General features: G+C 37.5%; 1 protein-coding gene across 1 annotated transcript in view; it reads left to right on the top strand.

The window, feature by feature from the left end:
• Positions 1-17,109, top strand: part of TYRO3 (TYRO3 protein tyrosine kinase) — an 88,511-nt gene that overhangs the window by 10,971 nt on the left and 60,431 nt on the right. The window contains exons 2-3 of the mRNA XM_058162044.1: positions 6,547-6,730; positions 12,607-12,707. Coding sequence (XP_058018027.1) covers positions 6,547-6,730; positions 12,607-12,707 — 285 coding nt within the window. The remainder of the gene's footprint in view (positions 1-6,546; positions 6,731-12,606; positions 12,708-17,109) is intronic.

The following is a 17,109-nucleotide window of genomic DNA, read 5'->3' as shown; positions in this document are numbered from 1 at the left end:
TATGGTACATGGCTCAACAACAGTTACCCTGAGAGGGATCTAGGAATCCTAGTGGACAACTATTTAAATATGATCCAGCAGTGTACAGTCCTAGGCTACATCAATAGAAGGATGGTATCAAAGTCACATGAAATGTTAGTATCGCTTTATGCTGCTTTGGTAAAACCACATTTGGAATACTGCATCCAGTTTTGATCACAGCAATACAAAAAAAAAATGCTGTGACTCTGGAAAGAGTACAGAGAAGAGCAACAATGATTAGGAAGCTGGAGGCTAAAACATATGTTGAATGATTGCAGAAACCTTTGCAGGTGATTTGGTTTTGGCAGACTCCTTAAAAGAGATTGAGTAAATTAAAAGTAAATTAAAAGAATTTTGGTGACTAGTAGGTTTCAAGATTAATAAACAGAAGACAGAAATGTTAACAGAAAATATGAAGATACAAAATCAAATAGAATTGAGGAATAAAACAGTTTTTAAGATTGAGAAGAAGATAAAATATTCAGTGTAACTATGACAAATATGAATTTTATGTTATTTCCAAATAACTCTGTTAAGTTAATGAAGTCAAAAAGACATGTTAAAATGGGATCAGTTACAATTGTCATTGTTAGATAGAATTTCTGTGACTCAGGTGAATATTTTATCTAGAATGTTATTTTTGTTTCAGACGATACCTGTTGTGACAACTGACATAGCATTTAAACAATGGCAGAAGGATATATCTAAATCTGTACAGCAAGGGAAAAAACATGAGTTAAATATAAGGTATTACAAGATGTGAAGGAAAAAGACAATTTGGGCCTACCAGATTTTAAACTATATTTTGCATCCTGCTGTTTGATTTGAATGAAAAGCGGGTGTTGTTAAGAAATAGAAGGTTTTTGGATTTAGAAGGTCACGATTTGAAATTTGAGTGACATTCACATAGATGTAGAAGTCTTTATCTCAGGCAGGCTATTCTTAGAATAGTGAATGAATTTAAATGTAGATTCTTCTTGAAAACACATTTGTGACTTTCAGCCCAAGAAACAGTTTATAGAAGAGAAACAGCAAGTAAACATAGTTAACTTACTACAATGTATTAGAATTTCTCTCAAGGAGATTATCAAATGAAATCAAAAGAATATTTGATAACGGAAGAATGTTCTTGTCAATGGTTTTCTTATGTTTCTTTTTGTATGTTTAAAGTGGATAAAAGACTTTATGATTTTGAAAAGAGTAAGCAAGTTTGGAATAGAATTATATACTAATAATGAACAAGTTATTGCTAAAATGTATAAACATTTGCTGAAATATGAAAGAAGAACAAGCGAAAGAATGCATAATAAAATGGGTAAAAGATTGGCTCTAATATGCAGATAGATCAATGGGAAAATATGTGGTTGAAAGGATTAAAATTTACATTATGCTCTAGTATTAAAGAGAATGTTTATAAAATGATGTATCATAGGTATTTGTCACCAAAGAAATTGTCTAAAATATAAAAACATACTTCAGATCTGAACATTATGAAGGGACATTTTATCATGCCTGATGGACATGTAAAAAATAAAAACCTTTAAAAATGGATACAAATAGATACATTAATTCAGAAGATTTGAAACGTTAAAATATAGTTGAAACTAGAGTCTTTTCTTTTGGAACTAATGGACAAGCAACTAGAAAAAGTCATGGAATTTTGTTTTTATATACTGTTGACAAGTTAATAAAATTATTGTATGCTCAAAAGTCCCTACATTGACTTACATTGATGATGTTACTGGATGGGTAATGAAACAAGCAAACAACCAAGCTCAGAGAGCACCAAGGACTACATAAATGTTGATTTGTTAAATAGCAGGAGAATAGAAGTACATGTTCCTAAGGATGTTTTGTACAATCCAGGAGCTACTTCAGAGAAAGCCCTTTTCTGCATATCATATAGTTAAACACCTCGCAGAAGGATTATCTTCAACAGGGCTTGTCCTGTTGATCTGAAAAGCATATTACATGAACAGAACTATTTATGTTTTATGTTTTATTTTTTTAAGTAAATCATAGCTTAGCATGGTGTACGTCATCAGTCAATATTATGCCTCAATGAGTGCAGTTGCTAGTTTATCATTGGTAGATGAATATTTTGTAGAGGTGCATTGGGAATATGCTGGACAGATGTGGTGTCTGCTTTCTAGGAGATCAGTGAAATGCAGGTTCAGTTCTCACACATTCTGCACTGTGTGCTTTGGCTTTGATCTAGGAAAGAAGAAGAATTGTTACAAGAATTGTTAACCAAAAGAAGCAATAGGTAGAATAGAATGTGTGTTTGTTCGTTGGCATATGTAGCTATGTGACTTGACCATGTAATACCTTTTAGTCTATGAGTAGTCCTGTTTCTTTTACTTTTCCCCCCCCTACCATTAAGATCTGAATGGAGCCTGAAGGCTCAGGGGTTAAAGATGCTGAGCTTGTCATTTGGAAATCAGTCACTACTTACTATAGAGATGTTTGTAAATCTCTTCTTCTTTAGGATTCTTAAGATAAGGCAAGAGGACAAATATATAAGGTAAAGGTTCACCTCGTACATGTGTGCTAATTGTTCCGGACTCTAGGGGGTGGTGCTCATCTCTGTTTCAAAGCCGAAGAGCCAGCGCTGTCTGAAGACGTATCCGTGGTCATGTGGCCGGCATGACTAAATGCCAAAGGCGCAAGGAACCCTGTTACCTTCCCACCAAAGCTGGTCCTTATTTTTCTACTTGCATTTTCTATGTGCTTTCTGCTAGGTTGGCAGAAGCTGGGACAAGTAACTGGAGCTCACTTCCATTATGTGACACTAGGGTTTCGAACCGCTGAACTGCCAATCTTTCGATCGGCAAGCTCACCATCTTAGCCACTGAGCCATCGCGTCCCTAGGACAAATATAATTAATAGCAAAATATATAATTAACAAAATATAATAAATTAACAAAAATACATGGCCATGTTTTAGCACCTTTTTGCAGGGCAAACATTACCTAGTTATTGGAGACAGGACTGCCCATTGTGTGAATAGAGGATTCTAATGTTTCTTTTTCTTTATCATTCAGACTCCAATGAGTTTATGTACAACGAATGGTGCAGGGACTGGATATGTCTAACAAAGAGAGGGACTAAAGGTCACATGATAGCAGTCTTCCAATATTTGAGGGGCTGTCACAGAGAGGAGGGGGTCAACCTATTCTCCAAAGCCCTTGAGGGCAGAACAAGAAGTAATGGATGGAAGCTTATCAAACAGAGAAGTTGTGGGTGCTCTATCACGGGAGGTTTTTAAGAAGAGATTGGAGAGCCATTTGTCCAGAATGGTATATACAGTCTCCTGCTTAAGCAGGGAGTTAGACTAGAACAGCTGTCCCCAACTTTGTGGCTTGGTGGCCTGGCTGGGGTGTGTGTGTGAGAAGGGAATCAGGCTGTCACTCATGTAAGTAGAGCATGCACACTGGTCTACCACTCATGCGGCCCGATTTTGAATAGGCCATTGTCAGAGGGTTGGGGATCCCTGGACTACAAGACATCCAAGGTCCCTTCCGTTATTCTGTATTTTATATTTTTCTGCTAGTGGATTTCCACTGGTGCAAAGGTAATCCTATATCTATGTAATTATTTCTTCTCCATTATCCCAAGGGCAGTTGGATTGGTTCTAAGACTTATCATTCCGCCTGATACAATTTAAGGACTTAATTTGGAGTATGTTAATAACTATGTACTGCTGGATGGTATGGAATCACAATCATTTGGATTTTTTTGAAACACAGTTGTCATAAGTTTGTCAAGCAAGGTGGCTCTGACTTTGTTTGGCCTGCTCATTCCCATAAATGCTGTAATAGTCAGAGCTATCCAGTTGGTTTAATTAAATCTCTTAAACTCCATTAAATGTAAGACACACATTTTAGACGTACATTCACATTTATCAGATCATATAGGTGTGATCTTATGGAAAAAGCTGGTAATAAACTAATGTTCTTTTTAAAATATTAATATATCGGAGCAAAATGGATCTGAATAGAATAGGGGTATGAAAATTCACATGGGTAATTTCATAAGACGCCTACAGTTTCTGGCTGGTTATTATTTAAAATATCTTTGAGCCATCCTTCAGTTCAAAAATTCAAGCCTAGTTTATTGATTTGTTTATATACACATTTCTATACCATTCCATCCCAGGACTTTGACTAGTTTAGCTAAGATAGAAAACATAATAAAAACAAGCAAAAACTGTTATAATCATAATTAAAATTAAAATAAGATAAAATGATGTACCTACAAAAGTAATGTAGTCACCCATAATCCTAATCCTGCAGCCCAAACATTCCTAATATTCAGAAGGCCAATTAAATAATGTTTGTCACTATTTTTTTTTAACTTAGCAATGAAGTGGCCCCTGCCATGCTCCTTAGATCTGTCACAGTACAAGAATCCAAAGTTTCTCTCTCTAAAAAGACTGCATATGACAAAGAGATTCTCCTTAAAGTAGACAGACTCTGTGATACTCCAGAACCAAGCTTTGGAGGGCTTTATAGGTTAACATAGTGTAAGCTGCCCTGAGTCTTCGGAGAAGGGCGGGATATAAATGCAAATAAAAAAACAAAACAAAACACCAGCCCTGTGCACTATATTCATAAATCTGTTGGCACCACACATAAAACCAGTGTTATCTGACTGGCCAATTACATTCTGAACGAACAGATTTGGGCTGGTCTTCAAAGACAGTACCATGTAGAGCACATTGAATAATAAACATAAAGTGATAAGTCAACTTATACCAGAGCTTTGCTTAGTCCTAAATGGAGTTTTAGTTTGCAAAGGCATTGGTAGAATTACAGAATAATTGATTTGCAATCTGAAAGAGATTGAGTGATCAGTGAGTATAATATTTATTTTCAAAACCTATTATTATTATTATTATTATTATTATTATTATTATTATTATTATTATTATTATTATTATTATTATTATCATCATCATCATCATCATCATCATCATCATCATCATCATCATCATCCATCATGGTATATTTTTGCCATTAGCATGCCTGAAATATCTAAAAAAGATTAACATTGCTCAGTTATACCTCCTTATACAAAATGGTTCCAAAAGTAACAAAGATAATATAAAGCTACCAAGGATGTAATAATACTGATGGACAATAGTCTAGTGGCTGAAATCTCTTCTTCTTGAAGCTTAGTTATCGTCTAGTTTATTTTCTTCCTTGCAGTATATCGTCATCTTTTCCACCAATGCTTAATTCTGAATATATAGAATATATTCTATAGTTCAGAATATCTGGTCTATTAAAAGTCTTCCTTATACCTGCTCATGATCTCCTCCACTGACATTAAAAGTGCCTGATGGCCCTGAAACGTATCCCGAAGAATACATTTATTCCAACAGAAAATGGAGAAACATCACAATCTGCAAATGAATTAGTGACACCTTTCCAAAAGAGAGATGAGATCAGCATTTGGCATGTATCCTGAGTTTGGGGGTTGCCTGGCTACTAGTTCAAGTAATTCTGCACCACACATGAGGGAAAAGGGAAGAGAAAAGGAGAGAGAGAGACACACACATTCTGAAAGTGGTTGGTTTCCTTTCAGGCCTAGGCGTTCAATCATGCTTTTCCCATCCATAGAGTTTTCACATAGTTCAGAAGCTTTTGCAATTAAGAGAAACTGTGAACTGAATGACCCCCTATGTGAATGATTTTTTTTTAAAAGCTGTGCTTTCTTTAAAGTAATGAATATTACCTGGGAATCAAAAAGCATCCAGAGGGAATTTTGGTGGAATTGTACTATTGTTCTGAGAATAATTCTTTCAAAAGCATTAAGTGTGCAGTGTTACCTAATTCATCTGCGTGAACTGCTGAAAAATTGCTACTGGGCTTCACCCTGCTGATTTCTAAATTAGCACTTTGTTGAAGAAGTCCTGCATGGTTTTATTCTCCTTTGCTATTTCCTAACTGGAAATTCAGTGTTCGTATCCTGTAATTATCTGTATGTATGTATGTATGTATGTATGTATGTATGTATGTATGTGTATATATATATATATATATATATATATATATATATATATATATATAGGCTGTTTCTTCCTTTTAACCGTTAAAAGGAAGAAACAGCTACAGTCACACATTGCTCCCAGAAGCACGAAGTTGAAGCCTGAAGATGACGAATGAGACTTCGTCAAACGCCGCCAAGACACTTCCAATTTTACGCGGGAGAAAACCCAATAACCAAAGACCTACATACAAACACACACACACACACACACACACACACACACATATATATATATATATATATATATATATATATATATATATATGTCTTTGGTATACACACACACACACACACACACACACACACACACATAATCTCTTCAGATGAGGTGCATTGAAGCAGTTGTGCATTTAGTTCTTTGACTGTATCACCCTACAGATCAGGAACCTTGATTGATCTGCTGTATTCCCAACCTCCTTGCTCCTCTACTTGGGAGCAAGGATGGGCGGGAGGTTCCTTTCTTCTTTCCAGAAGCAAAAGGGATTGGAATGCCAATCAAACTGACCGTGTCCCAGGGGCAGCCAGTGAAGCTGAACTGCAGCCTGGAGGGAATGGAAGAACCAGAGATGCTGTGGATCAAGGATGGCGCTGTGGTGCAGGGTATAGACCAGGTGTACATTCCAGTAAATGAAGAACACTGGATAGGATTCCTCAGGTAAGAATGACATATAGAACAGGACAGGCTAGATCAATGTATGATGAATGTGAATATTAAAGATTAGTTTATTTTGCCCTTTTCTGTGGAGAGGGGGAGGGCATTTGTGATTCTCTCGTCCTCCCTTATTTATTTTCACAGTGGCTCCATGAAATAATTTAGGTTGAGCCAAAGGCACCGGGCAAAATATCTGACTGGGCAATTTTGTTTCCTGGATTTATTCTTTATTTGCTTAATATCTCCTGAATCTAAACCAGTGTTTCTCAACCACTGTAACTCTTAAGATAGGAGGACTTTCCCATTCAGTGTGGAATTCTGGAAGCTGAAGTCCGCACGTCTTGAAATTGCTGAGGTTGAGAAACTCGGATCTAAGCTTTTTGTGCTTTCTAGTTCTTTCCCCATTTTCACTGCTAATGATTTATAATATGTGTACGTACTGCTCAGTGGTAGGATTCAGCTGGTTCTGTCCAGATCGCGTGAACCAGTAGCGGCGACTGTGGGAGGCTCCGTCCACCCGCCTGGACATAATACTGCACATGTGCAGAAGGCTGTGTGCAGAAGGCTGTGTGTACAGAGGTGGCATGTGCGCTCAAATTTGCGAACCGGTAGGGAAGGTAAGTGAATCCCACCTCTGATACCGGTAATACTGAAATAAGGCACTGTATGTTTGTTATTTAGTAGCAATCCTTAGAACAATCCTAAACATGCTGAACAAGTTTAATATAATTGCTACCCCCCTCCTCCCATATTACAACCTGAACCTGAGGGAGAATAATTTGTTGTAGGCAAAAGTGGGCAGCTTTTTAGGGATTGCATTTTGGAGGGACAAAACTACCATAAAGTGAGGTGAGAAGGCTAAGTGGATGGATTTTCAATTTCTTTCTTTGTTGTAGGAGAGGAAAGCCTCTTTGTTTTTTGTTGGTTTGTTAAGCTTATTTTAGGGGATTTGTGCCTGTAGCAAAATAATGGTAAATGGTGTTACTGTTCTTAAAAATTATGGTAGAGAGACTCCAGGGACATACTGGGGCATCCATGAGAAAGGGAGATATCAAAAGTCAAGATAGTTACAACCCACACAGCTTTGATTGCATGGCTATTACTGCTATTATGACTTTTACAACACACATACACACACACTGCAGATACCCTTGGAGCCACAGAAAGGAAACTTTTTGAGATTTTATTAATCTCTGTGGCCTAAGGAAAACTATTTTTGCAACCTGGTCTTAAAAACCCCATTTGAAATACGTCCAACTATACATCCAATTGGTAAAGCTGCATGGTACCATCTCTCTCTCTCAACCACACAGTCCTTTTCTTTTCTGTACCACACATCCTTTCATTTATTAGAATTTCTCGATGACACTTGCAGGAATTTAAGAAAGGAAGAAACAAAAATGTTTGGATGAGGTAGAAGCAGGGGTGAAATGCTGCTGGTTCAGACCGGATTGCCTGATCCGGTAGCGATGGTGGCAGGTGGTTCGGAGAACTGGTAGCAAAAATCCCTTCCCCCATCCCATGGCCAGCTGAGCCCCGTGATCATCAGAGGTTTTTTTTTTTACTTTTAAAAGCATTTTTTCTTCAGCCGAAAAAATGCTTTTAAAAGTAAAAAAAAGCCTCTGATGATCGCGCGGCTCAGCTGAGATCGTCAGAGCCTTTTAAAAGCATTTTTTTACAATCTCTTTGGTTAAAGAGGTTGTAAAAAATGCTTTTAAAAGTAAAAAGAAAAAGAAAAGTTGGCCACGCCCACCCAATCACATTACCACCACCCCACCAAGCCACGCCCACAGAACCGGTAGTAACAAATTTTGCATTTCACCACTGGGTAGAAGGTTTGGTGGGTACCAAACAATTTATCTGGTAGCACATTTGTGCCTCTTTATAATCTATTGCAAGCACTGGAAGCAGAATATATTTTGCAAATACCTGAAAATAAAGATAAAGGTGGATATATAGATGCAATTTTTTGGCAACAGTAGAAATGCAGCTTTGCATGCCCTTCTCTGGGCCTACTTTTTAATTTCCCAGTTTGACTAAACACAGCAGTCTCCCACTTGAGTTCTAACCAGGCCTAACCCAGACCCAGTTGGGTGGGTGCTGCTCCTGACTATGTGTATCTGGCAGTGGTTTTTTTTTAAGCAGGGGTCTTGTTTTCTATATCCTGGATTCATACATAAAATAAGGGGTCATTTTTATAAGTAACAGAGAGGCAGAATATTCCAATGCAAGAATGCAAATTGACATTGAATTGTCCATTCCCAACCTCTTAGCTTACTAGCTAAGCAATCCAGAAAAAAAAATGTCCATTTCCCTCCATCTCTAAGATTTTTATGAAAGAGAACTAGCAGCCGATGTTGTATTAGTCCACACAGTTTTCTGCTGAATCTGTAGTTGTGTCATTTTATCCAGAGAGAGCTTCCTCTCCTCTCATGGCTTTTGTTTCCAGTGTTCTTAATGATAGCCTTCGAAGATAAAGAAAGCTGTGTACTCTTTTTTTACATATTTGTTCCCATAAGCTCTGCAACAAAACTAGATGGTTAGTTTCTGAGATATAATTAAACATTTCCTTGACATTGTTTTTTTTTCCCCCTTCACATTCTCTTCTCCTTGACTTTGATTAAAAGGAAAGAATTTAATTCAGCCTGTAACTTCCTAGATCAAATCTGGGTTTTGCTAAGAGAAGAAGATGTGTCATACAAACCAAGCCTTAGTCATCTCCCACAAGTAATGTTCCAAAGTATTTACTCCATCATTTACTTTAAGCCAAGCATGCAATACTTCAGTCAGTTGATTATAAGACGTAGAAAAGGTGCTTATTGTGCTTATGCGGATGTCTATTAAAAAAGTTGAACCCGTTTTCGTGCGGCTTTTGCCAGACGTATTTGAGAAGAAGCTATCTGCAAATAACCCCTTCGAGGCCTTCTGAATAAATAGTTTCTGGATATTTGTAAATTGTCAGCAGAGCCTTTGAAATTTTATTGTGCTTCTGTAATGAAATAGATATCTCAGTGTTTGCAGGAAATTAATATCTTAGTGTTCTACAGCGACAAGCGTTAATGTTTGCACCTCAGGCAATCCTAATGAAAGTCTGCACTGGAGACTTCAGGTTATGTTGGTTAAATAATACTGTATGGAAGGAGAAGTCAATTTTGGTGGACAGATCAGGGCAGATAGCAAATTAAAAGGAAAATCAGAGAAACCTAAATATGGAAGTAGACTTTCTGTCTTCATGTCCAGAATATGGGTTTAGTTATCACAAAGCTGGACACTGTCACTAGCTGAAACTTTGATAATATTAAAAACTAGTGATGAGTGGTGGATAAGGCATTAAACTAGAGTTGGGGAGATTCAGATCCAAATCCCACCTCAATCAAGTAAATTGTGGCACATTTTTTTGAACCATTCCAGGGGTGAAATGCTACCAGTATGGACCGGTTCGCCTGAACCAGTAGTAATAAATTCTACCGGTTTGGGCAAACTGGTAATAAAAAAAATGCTACTGGTTTAGGCGAACCGTATTTCCGATGATCACTGTGCCGTGTGATTAATATTGAATTAAGGCCTCTGGTGGCGCAACAGGCTAATGCAGCCTGTTATTAACATCAACTGCTTGCAATATTGCAGGTTCAAGTCCCACCAGGCCCAAGGTTGACTCAGCCTTCCATCCTTTATAAGGTAGGTAAAATGAGGACCCAGATTGTTGGGGGGCAATAAGTTGACTTTGTATATAGTATACAAATGGATGAAGACTATTGCTTGACATAGTGTAAGCCGCCCTGAGTCTTCGGAGAAGGGCGGGATATAAATGCAAATTAAAAAAAAAAAATTCGCTAGAAAGCAGGAAATCCTGCTTTCTAGCAAATCTAAATCACGTGGCAAAGCTGTCCGTCCCCCCGTTGTTCTACTTACCTTTGTATACTCAGAAAAAGCTTCTTAAGCCTCCTTTTTAAGTGCTGTGCAGTAGCACCTGCAGTGCACCTGTGGTGCGCACCGGGCATGCACACACAAAGCAAACTGGTAGCGAAGCGAACCAGTAACAGACTTCAGAGCATTTCTCCCCTGGACTACTCACTTTCTCTTGGTTCAGCCTACTTTACTGGGTTATTGTGGCGGGGTAAAATGAAGGCAGCTCCCCATGGAAATCAACTTGAGCTCCTAGAGAAAAGGTGATATATCAAAGGGGGTAGAATATCTCTCTCGGATTAGGGTTTTAAGATGTCTCCCCTAATACCATAGCTTCAAAAACAAAATGATGGGACGCCATTGAAGTATTTCTCAAATATTGTTATTATTTAACTGACATCTGAAGCAAGTATATAAGTCACAGTATTTGCATGATGACATCATCATGCATGCTTCATCCTTTATTGCCTTGCCTCACCCGCCTTACCTCTCCTGTGGGCATCCATGGCTGTACCACATCCCAGTGAAATGAGTTATACTCCCAAAGGCATTATAATATTTCTCTTTCTTCCTGATAAGAAAATGATTAGTTTGTTAGGAGGCTTATTAAATTTGAGCTATGCTGAGTAAGGTCAAAAAAACCACAGATCCTTAAGTAATTTCTTTTATGAAGGAACATTTGCTCTGTCCTCTTCACTCTTGTAAAACAAATGCATTTGCTCTCTCTGCATATTTCCAAACTTCAGGTTTAGGGCTGGATAGCTTGGCAGCATCAGACTTCATGGAACCATTGAATGATTTAACTCTCTCAAAATCTTCAGACTGGAATTGCACAGTTAATTCATATGGGTAGTAATCCTAGATTATTACTTATCTTCCATTGGTGCCAATTTTTCCTAAACCCTTTTGAAGAAAAAAAAACTTCCTTCCACTTCATTCATTGCAATGTTTTTGTTTCTAGAGAAATTTTCCCCAACCAATGTCCTCCGGCTGTTTTGAGATCCCATAATTTCTGGCCAGTATAGTCAACACTTGGAAGCTGTGTAAGGGAAGGCTGTTCTACAACATAGTTCTTGCTTCTGATCTATTCACAGAAACATTTTTAGGTGAAACCTAGAGGTGGGATTCCCTTCCCTTCCCTACCGGTTCGCAAATGTGAGCACGAGCGCACGGCCTTCTGTGCATGAGTAGTAGTCGCGCATTACATCCAGGTGGGTGGCGGAGCCTCCCACAGTCACCGCTACCAGTTTGTGCAAACCGGACAGAACCGGCTGAATCCCACCACTGGTGAAACCACCTGAAGGGGAACCTGTTTGTTTGTTTCTTTGTTTGTTTGTTGCTCATCTCAGCCACAAGGTGACTCTGGGCAGCTTACAAAGTTATAGAATCAATTCAATGACAATGAATATATCTTGTTTGCAAAATGATCCCAAGTTTAACCCATGGCAATTTTAGTCTAGATGGCTAGTCTGGGAATGTCTTTCAGGTAAAATCTGTTAGTCAGAGGAGATAGTAATTGACTAGATTCCCTTTTGAGATCCAGTTTAATGTAGTAGCTAAAACTTCAGGCTAGAAACTAGGAGACCATGAGTTCTAGTCTTGTCTTAGCCAAGTGGATGATTTTGGGCCAATCACTTTCTCACATCCCTAATAATCAAGCAATGACAAACTACTTCTGAAATTTTCCCAAGAAAACTACAAGGCCTATGCCATATAGTTGCCAAAAGTCAAAACTGACATGAACTGACACATAACAAAATGTTTCATTTATTTCATTGATACAGTTCCCTTTCCTCCTTTTTAAAATGTTCAGGGAGAGGAAAACAGTGACACTAAAAAGACTACGCTATTCAATTTGTGACAAATTAAAAATTTCTGAAAAAACAAAAGAATTGAGAGATTTTTTTTATATCCACACGTTTGTTCACATACAGTGTTATTTATCATTTTATATTCCCCTTTCAACTTTCTAGCTTGAAGTCTGTAGATCGGGCAGATTCTGGAAAATATTGGTGCCAAGTGGAGACCAATGGGAAGAAAGAGGAATCACAGCACGTATGGCTTATTGTGGAAGGTAAGGGGTCATTCTGCTGACTTCTGTCTAGGGCAGTTGTGATTACTACAAACTGTGAGATGAGAATGCCTTGATTGATGTTAACCCATTTCTAGGGTCTGTGCAACTATGACCAAAACAAAAATACTCTCATAATGAGCCAATAAAGATCCAAGTGGTGGAAGGGAGTAGCTATAGGCTATTACATAATTTTTGCAATCTTTGGTAGTACAGGATGTGGAGCATTTCCAGTGCTGTTTCCAGACTTGTATTTGAAAATGTGTATAGGAAATAGCTAGAATGTGGTTGTCCGCCTATGTCTTCACAATAGAATAATGATATGAGTATGTTGGTGATCGTATCAATTGTGGAGGAAGGTCCAGATAATTTTTCAAGGCACTGATTTGCCGCTTGTGAGTGATGAGAGATTGATGTCCTTCTCTATTTTAGTTCTTAGATATATGTTATGAAAATAGGGGGAAATGGAGATCATATATTATTGCCTGCGGCATTGATTTCAAATCTAGGGATTAGCTTTGTTAGGAAATTCCAAAGGGTCCCAGTAAATTACAGAGAAATGTTAATCAGATTAAGGAGAGGCAGGAGACTGGTTAAACACAAGCTAGGGTTGTGTTCAAAGGTCAATAGCTGTGATCAGGCAGAAGTTGGAGTCCAGTATTAGATTTGGTAGATCATAATCAAAGAGACAGAGGATGAGATTTAGCAGAAAACTGGGCTGGAGGATTAATGCTAGATAAAGTCAGACAAGCTAAAACTAAGGGGGAAGTGGTTTTTTGAAATAGAGAGTTCTTACAAGTAAATGCTGCAGTCTGCTTGGCTGGCTCAAGAACCAGAGGACTGGTGACACAGGAGGGAGATTGTCTGCTGGAAGCTCTGATTAAATCTTTCCCATGGTATTTTACAGCACATTAAATTTTAATGGTTGTAGAGTTTTTTTTCTCCTGATATCACTGCTTAGATTTTAAAATAATCTATATTTTGATATTTGGTGAATGTAATTGAATCTTAGCTGCTTATTAATGCACCCATGCTTTTAACTGTGGTGAAACTGTGTGGGAGTAGCATATAGGATTCTATTCCTTCATTCCTTCTGTTTAGATGGGTGCTTGGTAGTTTATGCAGATTGCATGGAGGACATATTAGAGAGCCTTTGGCCTGGCAACTATACATCTGTGAAGTCCAAAAGTTACATGATTCATAAAGGCTTCCTTTAGCTTACTTTGGGAGGATCTGTATGGACTATAATTACGGCCGTGGATCCGACCAGGCTATCAGTGTCAGCTTGTACTGTATAATAACTGGAAAGGATTCTGCGGCAGGGCTACATTCTAATGCAGCAAGCAATGCTTGCTGTTCTGACTCATGGCTGAATCAGAGTCCCAGCATGGGCTCAGAGTACCATGCTCTTTAGATATTTTTATTTTTTTGGCACAAAATACTTGCAATATTGTTTTTTTTTTCCCCTCCTATCCTTCTTCTGAAAGAAATAATGAGATCTTCAGTGGCGGTAAGCAGATAGAAACGATACAGGAGGGTGGCATGAGCTGTGTCAGCCACACTGGAAACAAGGAAGCCTCTGCTTATCCTCACTATCTTGTGGAATTAAAAGAAAGGGACGGGGAGAGAGAGGCTAGGTGTCATTTTAAGAAAAAAACGAGATCACTAGAGGAACTGATAATAGAGAATCTAGGTAAGAAAAATTGGGTGTTTGAATTTCATCAGGATATATCAAGGACGGACACACACAGAGAGATACACAGAGATACATACACCCTAATGCCAGCTAAGCTCCTCTTTGTAAAATTAAAGCAGCCAGGCTTACCCAGTCATACCCTGAGCTAGTCCTCCTCCAAACATCCTCTCTTTAGCATATTCTCTATCTTCCTTCTCCTTTCCAAGTGTAAGAAACAAACAGTTGTCTTTACTGTCAGAACGGAAAGGAGAATTCTGACTATAGATGTCAGCTCTTAAAGATAGACCAGCTTGGGAAACCAATGTTATGCCTGCCAAGACTCTTTTATGTAGGTATATGGTAGTGGCATTTTGCAAGTCTCAATACGCTTACCCCTTCTCTCCCTTTATTTTCATGAGAACTAGGGAGGCTCTTGTCTGAGATGTTTTCTCAGGTTACATTTTTATCCTTACATATATAGAGAAAATAGAATTTTCTTCCCCAGAAAATTGTACGGCTAAATGCTTCTGTTGACATAATTTCAACTCTGAAGGTCAAACAGTATTGCTTTTACTTTACTAAAACAAAAAATATCAAGTTTAAAGCAAACAGAGCCGAAGAGCTATTTGATTTGGATTTTGAGCAACTGTTTATTTAAGAACAAAAACAAAACAAGCTGTCAATTAAAATTATTACTCAATACTTATGTCAACCTTGTGAGTTATTTAATATCTGAAAGAATATCATTACGTTGTCTTATGGCAGATGTGTGTCCTAAAATACTATTCCAATTTCTAAAAACGAAAAGGAGCCCCAGGAGAACACTAGAGTAGTGCAGGAACTTCCCTAGCTTTGAACCAAATAGATTATACATAGCAGATTAGGAGAACTCTCTCAATATGAGAGCAGTCCCATTGTATTTCCTAACATTCTTTCAATCCTTCAGGATATTTTTACCATCCTAGTTTACCTCAGCCATCGTTTTTCTGGCCAGATAGCCTCATCTCTAAACAAAGCACAGATTTTTCGGTAGGGGTCAGGAGTTATAGTTGGGAATATGAAGGATACTTGAGTCAGATACTTTGTTTTACAGCTTGCAGACTTTTTATTTTATATATTTATTTAGAAGAAGCCTAAATGAAATAAAAATCAAGGAAGTTTACAGTCTGGTGGGCTCTGGAAAGATGGAATAATGGTGTACTTGAGCAAAGTTTGAGGATCTAGGATATTTGTGAGAATGGATGCAGACAACATATAATGTTCTGTGAAAATGTCCTTGAAAGACAGGAGGAGGAAGAGGAGGAGGAGGAGGAATCACAGATGAGGCAACAGTCAGAGAAGAGGCAGCTGAGCCTGCAGAAAGAATAGTCCTTAGTTTCTTGAACTGCGTTGTAAACTCAACCAGAGAGATGATACCTAATACATTCAAACTTGCAAGATTCAATTACTGTACTCTGAGAATATCAGTGGAACTGGGATTAGATTAGAATGGAAGAACAGTGAAAGGAAACTCAGTGTTCAAACTTGCAACCTTTTACAGCTGAATTTCATGTCATGTCATGTCCTTTAAACAGCTTATGAATCTGTGACATCTGGTTTTTTCCTCCCCCCCCCCATTATAGTTCAGAGCTACATTAACAGCTCTGTGCTAAATTTGTTGAACTAGTTTGTTGAACTAGTGCATTGTTTATTGAATAAATAATTACTGATAAATAATAATTACTGATAAAACACTAAGCCATATACCATGTTTTTTTTTTCTTCCATTCAATTCTTGGTTACTGCCTGGACCAGTTCCTGCCGTTTTCATTGAGTACATTGAGATCAATCAAGAAAATTCATCTCGGGTTTAGAATCATGTTCACAAGATATTGCAAGCAATTTTTATAGTTTGAAAAAACTGTGTCAAGTTGTTTTTAGATATCACTTAGAAAATGTTTAAAGGATTGGGATATTTATTTAAGATCAGGCAGCTAATCAGAGGTCAAATGACTTGAAAGTAAGAATGAACATTCCTGCATAGTTAGGAATCTGTTGGGGCTTATTTTTCTTTATCTGATAGTGTTGCCATTGTGTAAATATCAGTTTGTGATATAATCCTATCAGAGTTAAATATCAGTGATTTCCAGAAATTTAGATTACGTATTCTTCCCACAAAAATTGCTAAACATAGGCCAAAGTTGTTATTTTCAAATGCAAATAAGCGGTTAGAATTTAAAATAATTCCAAACGTATTCAAAACGTCAAGAAAGTATATGTTAATAAGTTACTTACATAATTTCTGGGAGCATCAAATATGGATAAAAACCTATCTGAAAATAAACTTAAAGAGTATATAGAAGACAAACACGAAAAGCTGGGTAGACAATCACTTATATCTAAGTTATTTGAAACAAGAGAAGCTGTGTTTTTTCTATAAAAGCTACATTTTTCTCAAAGCTATTTTGGAAAAAACCAATTAAACTTTGAAATACATATTAAATACATTTTCAGGTATTAGGTGAGTATGAAATGTTTGGCTTGGTAGAAAATTTTATATTTGTCATTGAAACATATCTTTAATCTTCTCTCAGGCATTCATAATAAATGTAGTTTTATTATGAATATATCAACATTGATACCATTTCTTCCCTTCAGTTATCAAGAATCACTTAGGATTAATTAGCTGCTCCAACATATAGCATAGACCAGGGGTGTCAAACTTGATTTCATTGAGGGCCGCATCAGGGT

Source organism: Ahaetulla prasina, chromosome 1, assembly GCF_028640845.1.
Source record: "Ahaetulla prasina isolate Xishuangbanna chromosome 1, ASM2864084v1, whole genome shotgun sequence".
In the NCBI taxonomy this organism is placed as follows: Eukaryota; Metazoa; Chordata; class Lepidosauria; order Squamata; family Colubridae; genus Ahaetulla; species Ahaetulla prasina.
The sequence above is the reverse complement of the archived record's forward strand: the minus strand, read 5'-3'. Positions and strand labels throughout refer to the sequence as shown.